At 47.2% G+C, this 17,616-nt stretch overlaps 1 protein-coding gene across 1 annotated transcript; it reads right to left on the reverse strand.

Moving 5' to 3' along the window:
- Positions 1-1,398: 1,398 nt before the first annotated feature.
- Positions 1,399-11,619, reverse strand: LOC126534508 (uncharacterized). Its single transcript, XM_055072172.2, has 4 exons — positions 11,600-11,619; positions 11,408-11,553; positions 8,544-8,676; positions 1,399-2,788 (listed from the first exon to the last, which is right to left on the reverse strand). The coding sequence occupies exons 1-4, from the start codon at positions 11,617-11,619 to the stop codon at positions 2,527-2,529; spliced, it is 561 nt and encodes a 186-aa protein (XP_054928147.1). The 3' UTR covers positions 1,399-2,526.
- Between the last annotated feature and the right edge of the window lie 5,997 nt (positions 11,620-17,616).

The following is a 17,616-nucleotide window of genomic DNA, read 5'->3' on the forward strand; positions in this document are numbered from 1 at the left end:
TGATCTGTCTTGTTGCACGTCGGAGCAGACGAGTAGGCGGAGCCTCTAGGAGGTGATGACATCTTCCTCGTACACTTCGTTCAAACAAAAAGACACACACACGCAGCGCTGTGCCTCTTTCTCTCGTCTACCCCGTCTTCCGCTGTGTTCTCGATATGCTATGAATTACCAATTTACATAAACCATTAATCCTGTCAGTTTTTTTATTCATTCGAAATTCCCATGCCTAATTTGTCATGAGCTCTAGTTAACTCGTTTTTAAAGAATTCTGGTATCTCTCCTACTTCTTTATACTTCTTATTTTTCCAGTTTTCAATTGTTTCTGTTTTTCCTACAGGGACTAACTGCTGAACAATACGATCTCCTTTCTAGTGCTCTATTCTTGAAGGTACTTATTTAGAAATAAAGACAATATTACTTATAAATTTTATAGCTTTACTATTGTTAATTTCAAGATTACTACTGCTTTCTCCCTCCTGCCCCCAGCTTCTTCGCCAATCCCTCCGTTGTGGCTATTTGCCAGTGTATGAGATCATCCAACCGTGCCCCTGCAGCCTTGCGCAGTAGGGTATCTGGACGCCCTCATAACCTGGCTATAGCGCAATATTCGAGATTGCGACTTGGTGCATACAAATTTTTTTTGCGGCACTGAGACTCTGAGAGTGATGGGGTCTAGGCACGTATTTTGGAGGCCTGTAGCAAACGAAGCCTTTGTCGGCATCCTAAAGGAAACAAATTTGTGAAATATTGCCGTTATTTTATAGGCAAACAAGTAAGATGGCGCTGTTTACTTAATTTCTTGATGAGGAAGTTGGTGAGGGGGGGGCGGTAGGTTCGGGAAGGAAGGGAAGAGAGGGGGATGGGGCTTCATTGTTTTCGGTGCTGCTATTGTGCCTAACCCTTTCCGGTTTATTGATTTCTGTAAGAATAGCAATACCCGACAGGGTACGTCTGACCGGGAGAAAAACTGAAGTGACAAGCAGTGCAAGAAATCACAGTCCCAGCAACACTGATTATACTACTGAATCAAGACTGCGTGCCGCAGATAATTACCTTTTCCCGAAGTTTCGGAAATGTCCTCACGTTGAGGCACACCGAGCTCTGGCATTTGAGTTGGACCACTATTGCCTACCAACTAAAGCACCCGACAGAACTTACATCGTTGCAAATGTCCTTCAAAGGATTTGTGACCCTAATTCACACACTTACATCTGAACGTTTGAGAGTTAAATATGTCATATCCTGCATACAATATGCATAGTTCGTGATAAAAGGCTTCAGCGCATTGCGTAAAACTATGCGGGAATTTGTGCCAAAAATCAAAATTCGGGTCATAAATAGTCAATGTGTTTTATAATACGTGACATGTGCAGGCATTCAATAATTGACACAAAGGCCAACGTTTCTTGTCGTTTTATTAAGCGAGGAAAGTCAAGGAAAAGAAACAGCGGAAGATTCGGTAACGTCAACACTGGTGAATGTCACTGATAAAGAAAGGAAAATCAGAAAACTCTACAGTAAATGAATCTAAAAAAATTGGAGGGTAAGAAATAGAAAATAACATGAAATGTGAATGCAAGTCCCGATCGTATGAGTACACACGGGAAAAGTACTTCGGTATTCCATGTAAAAAGAACAGAAAAGACAGACTGCGCTAAGCTGCTCCATTTCAATGTATCCCTCTACTCAACCTTGCAACCTTAGTCTAATGACCGAATGAACGTTGATAAAAGAAATGCTCTGAATTATTCTTCATCTGAATGCCACTGTGAACTGCTCAATACCTGTTGTGACATTCGGACCCCTAAAAATAGGGCAAATTCAACCTAGGTATGCTCGCGTTAGGGACGACATGGTCAAATTTGCAGTTCTTCGGTCCGTCAAATAGTGACTCACGGAGAAGCATGCATCCTGAAGGTAACGAGGTATACAACGAATTCTCCAAGGACCTCAGACTGGTTGCTCGCTACTTGAGGAGTAATGAAACTAAAGAAATTGGGTGAGTCATCAGCGATACGCGCCTAAAATGGGGCACGTACAATAGACGACGGACACGGGCAAAGTTGCGCCAACTAGCACTGACTTGCGATTTCGTTTCTTTTTGGGAATCATCTTTAAGGGAAAAGGTCAGGGGGTTTGTCATCTCTGGCGTCTCTCGTGCGAGCTGCAGCGTGACCGTGACGTACTACATCGTCTGTCATCGTATGTGTACAACAGTTTCAAGGAAACGAAGTGAGGTTGCGTTAATGCACATTAATGTTCTTAATGGTAATGCACATTAAAGAAAGGTTTCATGTTAACGATTACGTCGCTGTCCGCACTTTACACAAACATCTGTGTAGAATATGGTCTGTTCTTAATGACGTGGTGTCTGTTCTGATTAAACTCTGAGACACCAGGCGGTGCCACCAACCTGGCCGATCACGCTTACGTCTCCGCCGGCAATTTGGTGTCCAGCGAACGGTGACACGTTCACGGGCAAGCTAAAGCTGTCGCACACTTCGCTGGCGCGCCAGGTCGCTTTGTTCAGCGGTCCTCGCGACTGACGAGTGACCGCACGATGGCCTTCAGGGGCGAGATGAAGTTCCTGGGCACAGTCCCGTTGTAGCGCGGCAGGACATCGAGGGAGCGGCACGGAGCCGAGTCCTTTTGGTAAGTCCCGCAGATGACGCTGAGTATGTTGCCGAACACGTTGTCCGTCGTCTCGTGCATCAGCTCGATGGCGTCCGGGTCCTGGCAGTGCTCCGCCAGGGCCTCCTCGCAGCAGTCGTAGAACTCGTGGTACTGGCTGAAAACGTGCGATAAAGAACCGCAAAGCGGAGGAAGCGTAGTCAGTGGACTACAGATCCCGTACTAACGTAATCAGTGAACTACAGAGCCCGTATTTTTTATAGTGCAGCTCTTAGGCGCCCGTTCCAGCGGCGAGCGTCGGCGTTGTCCCATGGCGTCGGCGTGACCGAGCTAACACGAGCTGCGCAAAGAATGAAAGCGACCGTGGAGTGCAGCGGGAGATGAAAGAAAGGCGACAACTCAGGAGAATGGTGCAGCGAACCATGAGGCGGAAAGCAGAGGAGGAGCGGTGGGTAGACGATCCTGCGCATGCGCAGAGTTGCTGGTGGCCTAGGCATCCGCAGCCGCGTGGACGATCTCATCTGCGCTCACGAGGGTGGGAGGATGGAGGGGGGCAGGGTGCCGTAAGGTGGGGAGAGCTACGCTCATGCTCGGCGTCAGCTGTTGAAGTCAGTCTGCGATACCAGCGTGTGTGACGGGGGTCACTGCTCCTGCAAGGGGCGATGGCGAGCAGCTACGAGTAAGGCTCGCTGTGACGCTCTTTTATATATAGGCGTTGTCGCCGCTGACACTGGCAGCCCGACTTCCCCGCTACGAATGGCGGCTCTCGTCGTTTTTCGAACGAAAGCGTGAGAGTAAAAGCCTAGTGCCGCGCAAGACGGGCTGTGCGGCAACAATGGCTACGATATGGCACCAGAGTAGCGTGCATCGTCTTTATGGAAACAAAGCGCTGCATGAGCGGAGGTGTGTCTACGGCAGCTTATCGTTACTTATCGTTACTTAGCGTTATTTATCCGGTGTTAAAGAGGATGTGAGCGTCACATTAAACCTACAAGCCAGAAGCGTTCCATATTTAGCTATTTCTATTTTCGAAAGTTCTGGTCTTCTTTTTCTTCCTTTACACTGCCAGGTATGGGAAGTTTGGTCGCTAAAGAGGTCGGCAATGCCAAACTTTTACCAAAGAAAAACAGCAGACAGAGAGGTAAAAGAAGTGAGAAAACAAGCCTCTATTCATCATTCAGAAAAAAAATAAAAACAACGAGAATGGGTTTCTTAAAGCACAAGAAAAGCATAAGCGTGAACAGGTTATGAGAACATCAGGGACACTAAAAGGGCACATGAAATACTGTTCACAGTGAAGCGATCAAGCCACTGTCTGATAGAAAATGTCGCAGAGCTTTCTGAAGTTCCGATAGATTGCAGGGCTCCAAATTCAGCATGGTTACGTACAAGCAAAATGAACGTATACATCACCGAAAGAGCATACAAATTCTCGAGAATTCAGTTTTGTAATTGGGGAGGCGAGCATTTACTCGCGCATCATGCACTTGGCAGCACGTGACTATATTGAGCGAAGGAAACTTCCCAAATAGGTAACGTCGGGGCAACGCCTAGCCCTTTTCGTCGCATATATGTGCTAGCTTGAACACTGTCGAATTCTACCATATTGTCGAAGTCGCCATCTTGTCGGCTCTGATTGGCTCAGAGGCCTGCTACGGCTTTCCTGATCGGCTCAAAACGCCACCATTGCAGAATTAATTTGGCATTATGGGGAAGCTTAAAAGTGTGCATAAAAGGTGCTCCAGGCATCACGCCGCACGAAGACGCGCTCAAAATCGAGAAAGGACTCCACCTAGCAAAGAGTGAACACAATCGCCTGCCCGGCTGTTGCCAGCTGACGCGACTGCGAAAGATAGCTCGTAAGAGTTTCCTGGAACTACGCCCTTCTTAAATCTTTCGGAAATCACGAACGGCGTTCACTCGCGTTTATACCGAAAGTCTATAAATGCATAAGAAGGTCAATGGAAAGGCGACGGAATTTCTATAACTTTTATTGATACGGTACTGCCCTAGACTCTGCACGACAGGCTTCGCTTTGATGATACAGCCACACTCGATCGCAATAACGGGGTCAGAAAACATTTATCTGCCGACATCTTTTGATAACAAATGGCGCCAAACGAATATTGGATCCAATATCAGTGGGCGACAGTTTTGACCGCGATATACACATTGAACCAGCGTGGCTCCTTTGATGCGCCTTTGCTACCGCTGCCACTTTACCTGCTACCGCCACTGATTGAACACTAGAGCGTACATTCGGTAAGGCCAACATTGCGAAGGTAGTCGTACTGCCGCACAGTGTTGGGCAACAGTTTCCAAATGCTCCTCAGTGCTGCATCAGGAACGACATAAAACTTGTTCTGTCGTTCGTACAAATTAATGTCTTATGCAATTACGCTCACGTGGACACCTAGCGTGACATCTGGCCTACCGAATTTGTGATATCGCCTTTAAAGAAAGGCTCACGTCTAACACGGCAGTTTATTGCACCCAGGCTAGAACAAATACGTTGGCTGGTTTCTAACGAGTTGCGAATCCGCTCCCTTGTCGCCTAAGAAAAGTGAACGAGGCGTCTTATACCGTATACTATATCGGTACAACGAGCGCCTGCAATCGTTATATGCGTGCCTACGTTAGCATTTTACGATAAGAACGTGAGTTGACTTAGATGTAGTTGGTCAGCAATGATTTTTTCTCGATGACATACGAAGTTAAGCCTAGAAGGACTATGAGGGTGCATGTCCCACTCTAGAAGCAGCCCACGCATAACTTTTACTCACAAACAAAATAAGGAAAAAAAACACCATCGTAGCTACAGGCGTTGGCGCTTTGCCACACGACCCATCCACGACGGTAGGCTATCTGTAGAAGCCCTGATTGATGAACTTCGCCAATTATCTTGTCGAACTTCTGTCATCGGTATGTTCCCGGCGATGTACAGAACTCGCGTGCGTGGACAAATGGCCATACCTCGGCTCTACTGAACATCTTGCGTAATAATTGTAGTAGGCCACGTGTTTGTCTCACGGAGGCTCTTTCTCGTCTCTCTCGGTGAAAAGGAAAATTGTCCTCCACCCGACTAGTACCACGGATCTATTAATAAAATCCACATACAGGTGCTTATTTTTTTTCTTCAGAAAGAAAGCTGCTTAGTTGAAGAAATATTCATCCTCATCCGGGGATTGAACCCGACACCAACGCCATTCCTGGGTGGTTATGTATCATCTCAGCTAATCGCAGGGCTTGAATATTGCAGAGGGAGGCCGAATTTATCGATAACTCGAAACATTCTACATCGACTAGAGTGTAGCACGAAGCTACAAATGAAACCTATAGGGGTTTCTCAGAAAGAAAATCCCCATATCCGTATAAAAAAAAATACAGATAAAATTCAGAGGTCAGATGGCATTGAGGCGTACTACTGCTTTCTGAAGAGAACGTTTAAAAAACTAGCGTGCCAGGAACGAATATATACGTGAACTTCCATTTGCCCTGTTGTCGGATTTCAGCACTCAGTATTGTGCTTTTCACAAAATTGCCACGTTCGGGCCTCCTTGTCTTAGTTATGCACAAACAGTATACAAATATAGAAATATTTACAACATACAAGATAGACTACCACTCTTTTAATAAAACCGCTCCGTTATGGGTACGCAAATGCTGCTTGCACAGGAACTCTACGATGCTGCTTGCACAGGAACTATACGACTTCTCGAGCACAATTGTCGTGAACCAGTCTAGCAAACAAACACATAATTACGGGAACTTGTGAATCGGCGCTTTCTGATTCCCCACTTATATGCATGCTTACATCAAAAGCACAAATAAAAATCGTATTGAAAGGCAGCTACACTTTGTTTCAATCACGTAGAAGAAAAGTGTGCTTTTACAGCATTCAAAAATTTTTTGAGTACCATGCAGTAGAATATGGAAACTAGCGTTTAACCATAAAAGCGTTCTTTCTTTATGGCTGCCGCCTTCTTATGCTCTGTGATATTGTCGTTTTTGATTGCATTGGTGTTTTGAGAGTTTCTTGATCACTATGTGGCTGTGTTGTCCTGGCGGCCTCGCCGTAATGTCGCTGTGAAGGCATTAACTGTACGTCTACTCGTTCTTTTAACAACTGCGTGCATAAATGCGTAAGACTGCGCCACCCATTCAATGAATCCAGGAGTAGCCGGCGCAGTACTTGTGCGGCATACTCTTCTTCTATCGTGTCAATAAAGAAAAACAAATAATAATGGAGGAATAGAGCGACTACTTCACAGAACATACTGCAGACGTTATAAAAGTGAGAAATAATCAGGAGGCTCACAAGACTGTCGCTAATTCGATCGCGCCGCACATATCACAGAGAGGCTCTCAATCCGTAACTGTTGAAAACCTGAACATCATTTTAGGTAAGTTAAATTTGGCACGTATACCAGAGGTATTTTTACGAAATCTGCTAATACAGTTTTGCGCGTGGATCACGCACGAGAAGCACGAGAAGTTAACAAAGCACCGTGGGAGGTGTAAAAAAAAATTATCGCTGTGACCAGGAGAATAGCAATAATCGAGACCGAGATTTTGAATAGGTATGGCTGAAAGCTATATCAAGAGGTGGGCATCAAACGCCAACTAACCCATACTGTTACCTTTCAAAGTTACATTAAATATTGCTTTGGAACCTTTAATTAAGGCCACTAGTACGAGCTGCGTGCACTCACCTCCGGCAGTAGTGGAGAAGGGATTACACTGATAGCCTCTGTCGTGGGTACTGAAACTCGGGACTTTGCCGGATTGTTGCCAGTGCTTTACTAAACCCTTTCGGCCATAGCGTACCCATATGGAGACGCCAGCTACTCTTGAATTCTGGTACTAGTGACGGCAAGATAAACATCTTGTTCATAGCGTTGCAGGTAACCCTCTGCTATACAAAAACAATACAAAAAGTCAATTTATTACGGAGGGCAACGCGAAACATTGCTATTTTAGAATGTGCACTGACAGGTTCGACGAGAAGTTGGACGTCTTGCTTTGCATCGCTGCTGTTGATCAGTCTATTTCCTTGCATCGCGGGGGCCCTGGACCCAATAATAGCCACCACATATGCGCCTAACAAATGCTCTTCTTTTCGTGATATAATTCATAGTGTATGGGATGTCAATATCCGCAATCAATTATTTCTCGTAATTGTGACAGCTGTATGCACGCTGGTGTAATAGTCACGTTGTAGTTCGAACCTTTTAAAGATAAAGTCTTTCTTGGCAAGTTTCCCGCACTTATCCATATTGGGTATGCATTCTTTATTTTCTATTTTTTTGGGCCGATTACTGAGATAGTACAGTTTAAATATAAGTGCTACTGGAAACACAGGGTATGTGGCATTGGGTATTTGCCACTGGGGCCTCTAGGTATAGGATTGCTATGATAAGGATGATAAGGATGATGACGAAAACAGCTAACAAAATGCGGGAGTTTATTTAATCTCCAGTTTCCGTCAGTCATTCGTTGTCCCTTCAGCATGGCTCTCACGAAAACCTTTATGGTTCACGCACCCCATTCTCAGCCCTAACTCGCTGAGGAAGACTATCTGCCTGAGCAAGTTGGATGTGAGAGTGGGTGTGGTGTCAGCCTCTAGTTGTGTCACGCCGTCTTTCATCGACGTGAAATAAAGGATGAATCGCCTTCCAAGATTATTTTTTAGGCAATCCCATTGCATCCAGCTTTCCGAAATACATATAAATTTGAAGTTCTCAAAACTATGCCGTCATATGTCGTGAGTGAAGGAAATTTAGTTTCAGAGGAGCGCGGCGGGGCTACATTGGCATGATCCGCTTTGGTGGGAAAGTGCCTTCAAGGGCCCTTCAAGCATTGCCCGCGCGTTTAGCTCATTCTGACTGAAGACTGTAATCAAGCAATCTTACCAACAACCGTACGGAATCTTGAGCTTTCGGGGCACACTGTTGGCTGTAACGTACAGATCTTCCTGGTACTTCGTCACACAGCCGTGAATTTTCTCGCCAGCCCGGTTCATACACTTCACGTGCCGGAAATAGCCTGCGTTGATGCACAGAAAGAAATTGAAAATTCGCTATTACCACATAACGTAAATTAAGCTTCGGACAAATAGGAACACTTGAAGTTTCTCCCATGCTGTAAACGCTTAATCGACTCAACTTCAATGTTGTCGGGAAGAGCGTCACGACAATCCCATCTTTGATACTCTCTTTAAAAGGTGATCCATTGTGAATGTGCTTAGCGTCTTCCTACTTTGTGAAAGTTTCTGGTTTTATGTGAACTTGCATATTTTTTTCATGTTTTTCATGCTGTGACCACACAGATAGAGGCACTTCTGGTAACGCACGCAGCGACGTTCATATGTCACAGATACAGAAGTCTCTTACTAGACCTATTCTATGGAAAGTGCCGCGTATGCTAGCTGAACAGATTTTTGGTGTAAAAGGAAATCCCGATGGCAGCAGTTTTCTTCGGGCGCAGTCGAACTCATAGTGCTGAAATCGTAGGATTCCTTGCTTGTTCGAACAACAGAAAGGGCTGCAGAAAACCGGGAGGCTATAGTGTCCGCTCAGAAACTCACCTGACGTACTAAAGCAATGTAACTGGTTATTTACCTACAGCAAGTCCTGCGGTAACCTAAAAATTATTTAAATATAAAAAAACAGGCCTGCAAGGGATTTCTGTTTTCGTCCTGTTCAACGGCCAGCAAAACTTAGCTGGAAAGAAAGAAAATATTGGTCAGCAAGAGTATGTCAGCACAGGAAACTTTAGATACGAAAAAGAAATTTCCTGCCGCCGCAGCTATAGTGACTAAATTTATCCGCCAATATATGGCAGGCTGTGAGGATATGCAATTATGGATGCGTCTAATAACAGAATCCATCATATGCATGTAACCTACTGTCACACGTAGCTTTTAAGGCCGTAGTATTATAGGCGAACTGCCCCCACTTTGTAGGTATGCGTCTGATGAAAAGCATGCGAGGATCCCGAAGGCAGTGCAATCTAACACAGCGCCTCAAAGCACTAGCTGTCACGAGGTAAGAATGCTAGAAACTGTCACGTGACGCACGCGCGAGTCGTTTTCAAAGATTGATTGATTGAGAGAGAGAGAGAGAGAAGGGAAGACAGAAAGGCAGGGAGGTTAACTAGACTGAGTCCAGTTTGCTACCCTACACGTGGGGAGGGGAATGGGGAGTGAAAGAGGGAGAGAGAGAACTTAGGTGTAGGATGTCTACAGTCTGGCACACAAGTCTGTTGCCCTCAGGTAGCGAAAAAGCGCTCGAACTGCTTTCTGGGCCAATGAACTATGAGGCCAGGCCCCCAAGATCTTCGCTTCCGTAAATGGCCTGTCATCCAGTCTATTTAAGGCACACTGGAGAGTCTCGCGTTGATTATCGAAGCGAGAACAGTGGCACAGAAGGTGACTGATGGTCTCTTCACACTTGCACTTAGCGCACATTGGTGAATCCGCCATTCCAATACGATAGCTGTAGGAGTTGGTGAATGCTACTCCTACCCACAGCCGACACAGCAGTGTTGCGTCACGTCGTGGAAGGTTCGTTGGTAATGTAAGTTTCAGTGATGGGTCGAGGCTGTGTAAACGACACTTAGAGTTCTGAGGTGTATGCCAGCAACCTAACGTGATTGTACGAGCGAGACTGCGAAGCTCTCTTGCAGCGTCGACTCTGGATAAAGGTATAAGGAGTGTCGGTGAGCCAGCCTGGGCACGTCGGGCAGCGTCATCGGCGAGGTGATTACCAACGATGCCACAATGTCCCGGCAGCCACTGAAATATGATATTATGTCCTCTTTCAGAAGCACAATGGCAGGTTTCGTGGATTTGTGACACCAGCTGTTCATAATTGCCACGTCGTAAACTTCTCAAGCTCTGGAGGGCTGCTTTCGAGTCACAAAATATTGCCCATTTGTTGGGCGGTTCTTTTTCAATGAAAACTTTATTATTCCAGTGAGCTGGGGTGCCCGCCTCTTAATCTACACGTAGGTAGGAGGGGAGACCGGAGCAGTCCCCGCGCGTTGAGGACGGTGAGTCTTCACGGCCTCAACGGCCAGGCGGATTGCTCGACGCTGGTCGTCTTCAGCCTCGCTCTGGAGCAAGGCCTCCCAGGCATCTCTACTGTCAGTGTTTTCCTTGGCCCCTGGGAGCCAGCACATTCAAAGAGCCACTTGGACACGACAGAAGCGTGCCTGCGATCGTGCTTCGATCCCAACATCATTGCAGTGCCATTGCGCCGTCGACGACGCATTTCTCTGCAGCATTACAGGCGAACTTCGCCCACCTCTGGAGGTATCTCACAGAAAACTCGAGGTGTGTTGAGAACACGCTAGCGCGTCCGAGTGCGCACGAAATCGCAAGTTCGTAAGAAACACGAGGTACGGAAGCATCACTCTGATAAATGAGACAGTGCAAGGCGGCGTGCATGACGCAGCAGCGCGCACCTGTCGAGGCATCACAGTGCTTACGATTTGAGTATGTTATCGCGTACTTAGGTACTCAGCAGTGCTAAGTCCTGTCCGCGGAGCAAGCGTACTTCTTTCTCCGCCGTTCTAGTCTGTATTTATTTCTTTAATGTTGAAGTGGACAACCAAAACCTTAAAAGCAGGAATCATCTATGGTTCCGAAGCACACCAATTTCCCAAAAAGAAAAAACACCACTGGCGTGGGCAAGGCATAGACCCTGTCGGAGCAGGTTCTTTTGGTAGGTGTAAAGTCAAAAGAGCATTAATTGAGGAGTCGCGCTATACTCACGCTTGTGTGCTGGGTGCGTGACGTCGCACTTGCCTTCCAGCTCTTCCAGGACTGCATTGACGGCCACCAGGGCGGCGCCTCGTGTAAATCCCAGCAGGCACTGCGTCGTGTAGTCCTTGGCGCAGGTGGCGCCCTTCAACTCCTGCCTGTAGAATGCGGAAAAGAAAAGGTTTATGCGCCATGCATGCTTACTGTTCATATGCTGCCCTCATCCTTGATCCTCGGTTAGGTGCCTGTGGCGACTCCAGTTAAGAGCAATTGCTTCAGCGTCGTCTAACTGGTCGACTCAATTCCAGAATAGTTATGCTCCAACCTCGTCACTTATTGGCCAGCTGCAACAAAATTTCACGTTTGACTAAATTCGTTATGGATGACCAGAATATGCCCCTCAAACAATAATGCCAAAGCCGCAGGGCTCGTAGATGTTAATTTTTTTAATTATTATTAGCAGTCTCTGAAGAGCAGCTACGCGGACAACCCCTGCCACTAGGGGTTTGCGGTTATGACGTAAGTGCCAGCACGTCGTATGAGAGATTTCTCGGCCCACCGCGGGCGGCCCTAGACGGTCCTGAATCTCAGGAGTCACGTCAAGGAGCTGCATCATTTCCAGCGAGCGGTAATGGTGGCGTCTTTTTCTTTTCTTTTTCTGCTTCAATATCAGGAACTTCAACTTTTGCGAACCTTTCCTGGCGCATACAGCCGCATTTTAAAAGTAAAATTTACACCGAGGAACCTTTGTAGCTACACTATGTGAAACTAGGCTTTTTATGCTGCCCAAAATATCGTCGCAGTCGGCATTCGAGAGGGACAGTTGCAAGGTACACTTCTTTAAATGCGAAGCATTTCTTGGCGAACACTTGCCACTTTAACAGTATCTATCTATCTAGCTCCCTACGTCTTGGTGCTCTCAAGGTCGTTTCGTTAATTACGTATGTATCACAATTGCTATAGTATGACAAGAGTGTAGGACCAACATTACTGATGGGCCATCACATGAATTTCATGACATGAGTGTCATGTAGGTCATGAAACAGCCGCCTACGTCTTGGCATGTACCAAAATTCGCATAGTATGACAAGATTGTATGACGAGCATAAATGATAGGTCATGACATGAATGCCATGACATGCTTGTCATGTAGTTCATGCAACAGCCTTCTTCGTCTTGATGCTGAGATCTCATTGCCGTTTCGTTAATTTGATAGGTTCCCCGCCCATTGCTTCGCATAACAGTGATTCCCACAGGGCGTGGGATCTGCCGGCTTTCTTTCTTTGTTGTTGTTGTTGTTTTCACTGAACAATCACTGTGGCACTTTATCTTCCTTCATGCGAGGCTTTTCGCTCCGAGGTGAATTGGCTGCACCCACCGAAGTGGCTTAATGGCTGTGGCATACTGAGCACGTGGCCCCGGGTTTGACTCCCAGCCGAGGTGGTTGTGGTCCGACAAGAGTGAAATACAAAAAAAACCTCGTAAACCGAGCTCTACATGCTCGTTAAGGAACCTCGATCAGGTGATCTAACTTACCCCGGAGGCTTTCAGTACGGAGTCTCTCATAGCGTGCATTTTGCTTTGAGACATTGGACCATTCAGTCAATCAACGAATCAAATTAGTCCGGGGTTAAAATCAGCACATCTGCTTTGGAAGTGGGCTGCAGCAAAATATATATGAAGAAGGTACCGTCCTGGGGGACTGATATCACGTGTAGACCCGGGTTGCTTCCGGGCGTGAGTCCACGGTTCGCAGTTTAATTCTCTTCGGCACCAACCTAGGCCTAGAGATAGGACAATCTTTAAACCCCAAATAAAGAAGTTTATACCACAACCATGATGAAATGCTTCGTTCAGGCTGTCCATGAATTCCATGGTGGTGGCGATGATGACGATGATGAAAACGTTAATTGAGGGAGTAAGATGGTCTTGGAGATCCTATGGGTGGGGCCCCAGGTGCTGAGCTCCACTGGCCTCGGCTGCCAGCAGGACTTGGTTCACAAGCACCATTTGTACCTTTGGGTTCGAGCTGGAGAGCTGTACATCCAATTGCTTCATACTGGAGATTAAAGGGACACTAAAGGCAAATACTAATTCGACGTGGACTGTTTAAATACCATTCCAGAAACCACGCAAAGCTTCTTTCGTGCCAAGAACACACTAAGTTTGCGAGAAAATTACATCTGAAAGGTCTAAATACGTTTTTGGAAATTCAAATCTCCCACCAGCTAACCGTGGGAGTGGTGATGTTGCATACGCCATCCCCAGCGTTTGCTGCCGTTGGTGAGTAAAACAGTGCCCGACAGACTGTGGTACCGAGGCAAGACAGAGCGATGGATTCGCCGCTGCAGCTGGCTCTTTGGTCAAGTGGCGTAGGCCGTTCGGGCATCCCGCGACATCACATGGAAGTTAAATTCTCTACTACTTGCAGTTTGTGCGAGTTTCGCGAGCCTGCAAAACCAGCGCAGCACTACTCGATAACGAAACTACTGAAACGCGAAAGCGTGGGCGACACGGAGTCGAGCGAAAACGAAACCTTTCGACCGCCCGCGTCGTTGTCAAGGGTAATTTCAACGAGTTCTTTTTTCGCAATATGAAATAGAACTGGACAAGTAGCATTTTATTTCGTCTTATAATACAATACGATGCTATTTTTTGCAAGGAGTGGTTGAGTACTAGTGACAGGATTTAACTGGGGAGTGCTTTCGTCATCGGGCAAGTACTTGAATGTCCCGGTGGAGTCAGTAATCATGTTCTGCATTTACCTCATTTTCTCGATTATTAAGGCTCTGTTGGTGATAATATTAACGCCTCAGAGATTCTCCAGCACTAATCTGTCACTACGGCTTGACTTAATATCTGCCTTTAGTGCCCCTTTAATGGTTTACCTAGGTAATTATCTAGACTTCGGGGTTCCCGCTCACACCCCCACGAAATGTGAAACAGGCGCCAAGGAAGCTGATGTTGTAAAAAGTAACCTCTACTTGTTGCTGAACGAATTGTTTCACACTTGCTATGTAATATGACGCGATACAACATAAAAAGAATTCGCAGAAGCCCATCTGACGATGACTGTCAACGGTAATGCATTTAGCATATAATCAATATAGCGACACAAAGTATTGCCGCCATCGAAACGAATTATGTATGAGGTGTGTACTGCAGCTGGACTTTTTTTTTGCTTCCCTAAGAAATCTCGGCGCCATTTAGAGCCCCCACTGCGAATCCTACGCGTGGCCCCCGAAAAGCGTAGCGGGCCGCCGCGTGCCAACGGTTAGAATCAAGTCCCATGCCACAGCCATGCTCCTGTATCAGGCTGCTTTCTGGTCACGCTGCGCCATCTGGCGGCTCTGGCGAGAAGTCTGCGCGTGGCCTTCGAGACTAGAAACATGACGGGCCGGTGCGTCCAAACGCTGTGAATTGCTGCCTCGCTTGCCGCACGCCCAGTGGCGCCTACTCAGCGATATACGGTGGCGAGAGGTTCATTTAAAGAGCGGCACGTGCCCAGTGCATTCACGACGCAGCTCGCTAAAGCATTGGTGTAAAAGACGCTCATTGAAAAGGGGCGCTTGCTCCGCTCATTTGTGGCGCAGCTTGCTGAAGCGTCACGTTGCTGTCCTTGAAGAAACTGCATCACTTGGGTTTGATTCCGCAGCGTCCGGGGAACTTAGAGGATTTTATTAGTTATTTACACAGGTACGTTCTCAGTGGCCCATACCTAGTTGCCTAATTTAGCGTAAAAGACGTTAAGTGAAGAGTGGGACATACCCAGTGACTCAATTTGGCATCAAAGAGGTGCATTGACGACGCGCACCGACCGACTGGCACATAACCAGCGCTCCAAGTCGGCGCTAAAGAATTTCATCGAACAGCGCGACCTACCCAGTCCGGCAACTACAACGACCCATGTCGGCGGCAAGGTAGTTCCTTGAAGAGCAGCACCTATGTACACGTGTGCCACATAAACGGTGACTAAAGTTGGCCCGACGGTTGTTTTTGAACACTGTTCCCGCAGCACCGAAGCTCGATGCTCTATCCATTCGACCGCGAACTACACAATGACGCATGTTGGCGGGAAAGCGGTTGGATGCAAATATGCATAGATACAAACATACATAGACAGATAGTTTGACCCCGAAAAGTGCGTGCAGTACCCTAAGGGCACTCACGCATTAAAACAACACCGGAAAGAGCGTCCTGTTTATACTTGTTTTCTCTTTGCGTTAGCATTAATAATGCACTTCACACACTTTCCGTGGGCTATGTATCAAACTATGTATGTATGTTTGTACCCTAACGTTTTCCCGCTTACCTGGGTCACTGCATAGTCAACGGTCGAATGACTATAGCGCATCGGACTGCTGCGTTGAGGCAACAGGGCTAAAAACCGACCAATCGGATTAACTTGGATCACTTATTAGATGACAATGTGCACACACCTGTAGCTGTTCAACTAACCTCAATTACGCCGACATGCGTCACTGAACACGCGGGACTGGCTAGGCACCGCTGTTCGCAGAAACTCGTTGACGCCTGTATACTTGAAGTACTGGGTATGTGTGACTCAGTCTGTGGTTGTCCAAATTGAACCTCTTAGATGTCACCTTGGGTCACTGGGCATATGTGTGTGCCGACCTTCAAGGAACGTCTCTGACGCCAACTTGGGTAACTACGTGTGTACCACTGGGACTGTGCCGCTCTACAATGACGAGACAGATCCCTTAAATTTCTTCGATGTTAAGCGGCATCGAACCCACCTCACAAGGGTTCCTGAAGGAGAGCAATCCGAGACGTTAGCATGCTGCGCCACAAATGCAATGGGTATGTGCCGCTGTTCAATGAACGCCTCTCAGCCACCGCTTTACAGAGATGCGCCAGGAATGCACACTAGGCATGTGTGCCCCTCTTAAATGAACCTTTCGACAACCTGGGTCACTGAGCATGTGCGACGGAGTGTACGGCAAGCGAGAGAACAATTCTCAGTGCTTGTAGGCACCGGCGCGCCGCGCTTCTTGTCTCGGAGGCAACGCGCGGACTTCCCGGCGGCGCCGCTAGATAGCGCAGCGGGTCCAGAAAGAAAGTGCGAGAGAGAGGAGCTCGGTTGCCGCATGACGCGTTTCTCCGCGTTCGCACGTACAGGCGCGTCATTCATTTCGCTGGCTACGTGCATGCTTCGCAGCGGCGGCGCCAGATGGCGCCGAGTGCTCTTAGGGAAGCGCGAGAAAAGAGTCCGGTTACGATACCGGCCACATGCATAGCTCGTTTCAATGGTAGCAATACTCTATGTCCCTATATTTAATCAATACAATTTATTTACCACCGACAATCATCGTGAAATAGGTTATGCGGCAATTTTCTTATCTCATACCGCGTCGAGTCCTATTATAGCACTTGGCATGGACCCGGCGATCTTATCCCACTACGGCAATGACGTGCGCGCAAAAGTAGATACCAGTGTAAAACAAACCTGCAATTTATGTAAGAATTACGTTGTCGGTCCTGGAGCAATGTATGGGTGCAATGACGTCACTCACTTGCAACTCTGGGCAAGCTTCTCCGGCGTGTCGGGTATCTCGGGGCCCTTGGCGAACACGACGAAGTCAGTGCCGCAGGCATCGAGGACGTCGTCGCTGCAGCTGGGGTCGTCCTTGAACTGGGCGCGAGCGCGCTCTGCGAGCGTGTACGTATTCTGATATCGATGGTCGTGCATACGCCCCGTGTGTAAAAAAAATAATAACAATAAGTCTGCGCTCAAACCCGACGCGAGCATTTTAGTGGACTAGGTGATGGCCATACCTGGGCAGGCGTCTAGCCGTTATATGCTGTGTAGTGGTTCACGAAATGGCGAGGAAAAATAAAAATTTAATAGGTCTTTGTAAACGCCCGTTGGAGACGCATCGAGAGCAGCGCTTAGAGAGTTTCCTTTTGGACTAGTTTGTCCATGCAGTAAAAATAAGAGTCAGAAGAGAGAGAGCAAATGATAAATTAAAGGTAGGGAGGTTAACCAGGACTAAGCCCGGTTGGCTACCCTACACTGGGGAAAGGGAAAGGGGGACGGAAAGATTAAAAGAAGAAGCGAAAGTCCACTGGGGATACCATTCGGTCACTCAGTCCGGATCACAGACGCTGACTCAATCCGGTAGCTTTGAAATATCGCAGCAGCGCTAAATAAGAGTCAGAAAGTACCAGAAAGGGCAGGGAGGTTAACCATGCAGACGACC

Source organism: Dermacentor andersoni, chromosome 7 (genome assembly GCF_023375885.2).
Source record: "Dermacentor andersoni chromosome 7, qqDerAnde1_hic_scaffold, whole genome shotgun sequence".
Classification (NCBI taxonomy): Eukaryota; Metazoa; Arthropoda; class Arachnida; order Ixodida; family Ixodidae; genus Dermacentor; species Dermacentor andersoni.

What these genes read in the sequence shown, in the direction of transcription:
- LOC126534508 (XM_055072172.2), bottom strand. Translation starts at nt 11,619, where the DNA reads ATGAGGGCAGCATATGAACA. An exon ending in CACGCACCCAGCACACAAGC is followed by an intron (nt 8,677 to 11,407) that starts GTGAGTATAGCG and finishes GCATCAACGCAG; the next exon opens with GCTATTTCCGGCACGTGAAG. An exon ending in AAGATTCCGTACGGTTGTTG is followed by an intron (nt 2,789 to 8,543) that starts GTAAGATTGCTT and finishes GCACGTTTTCAG; the next exon opens with CCAGTACCACGAGTTCTACG.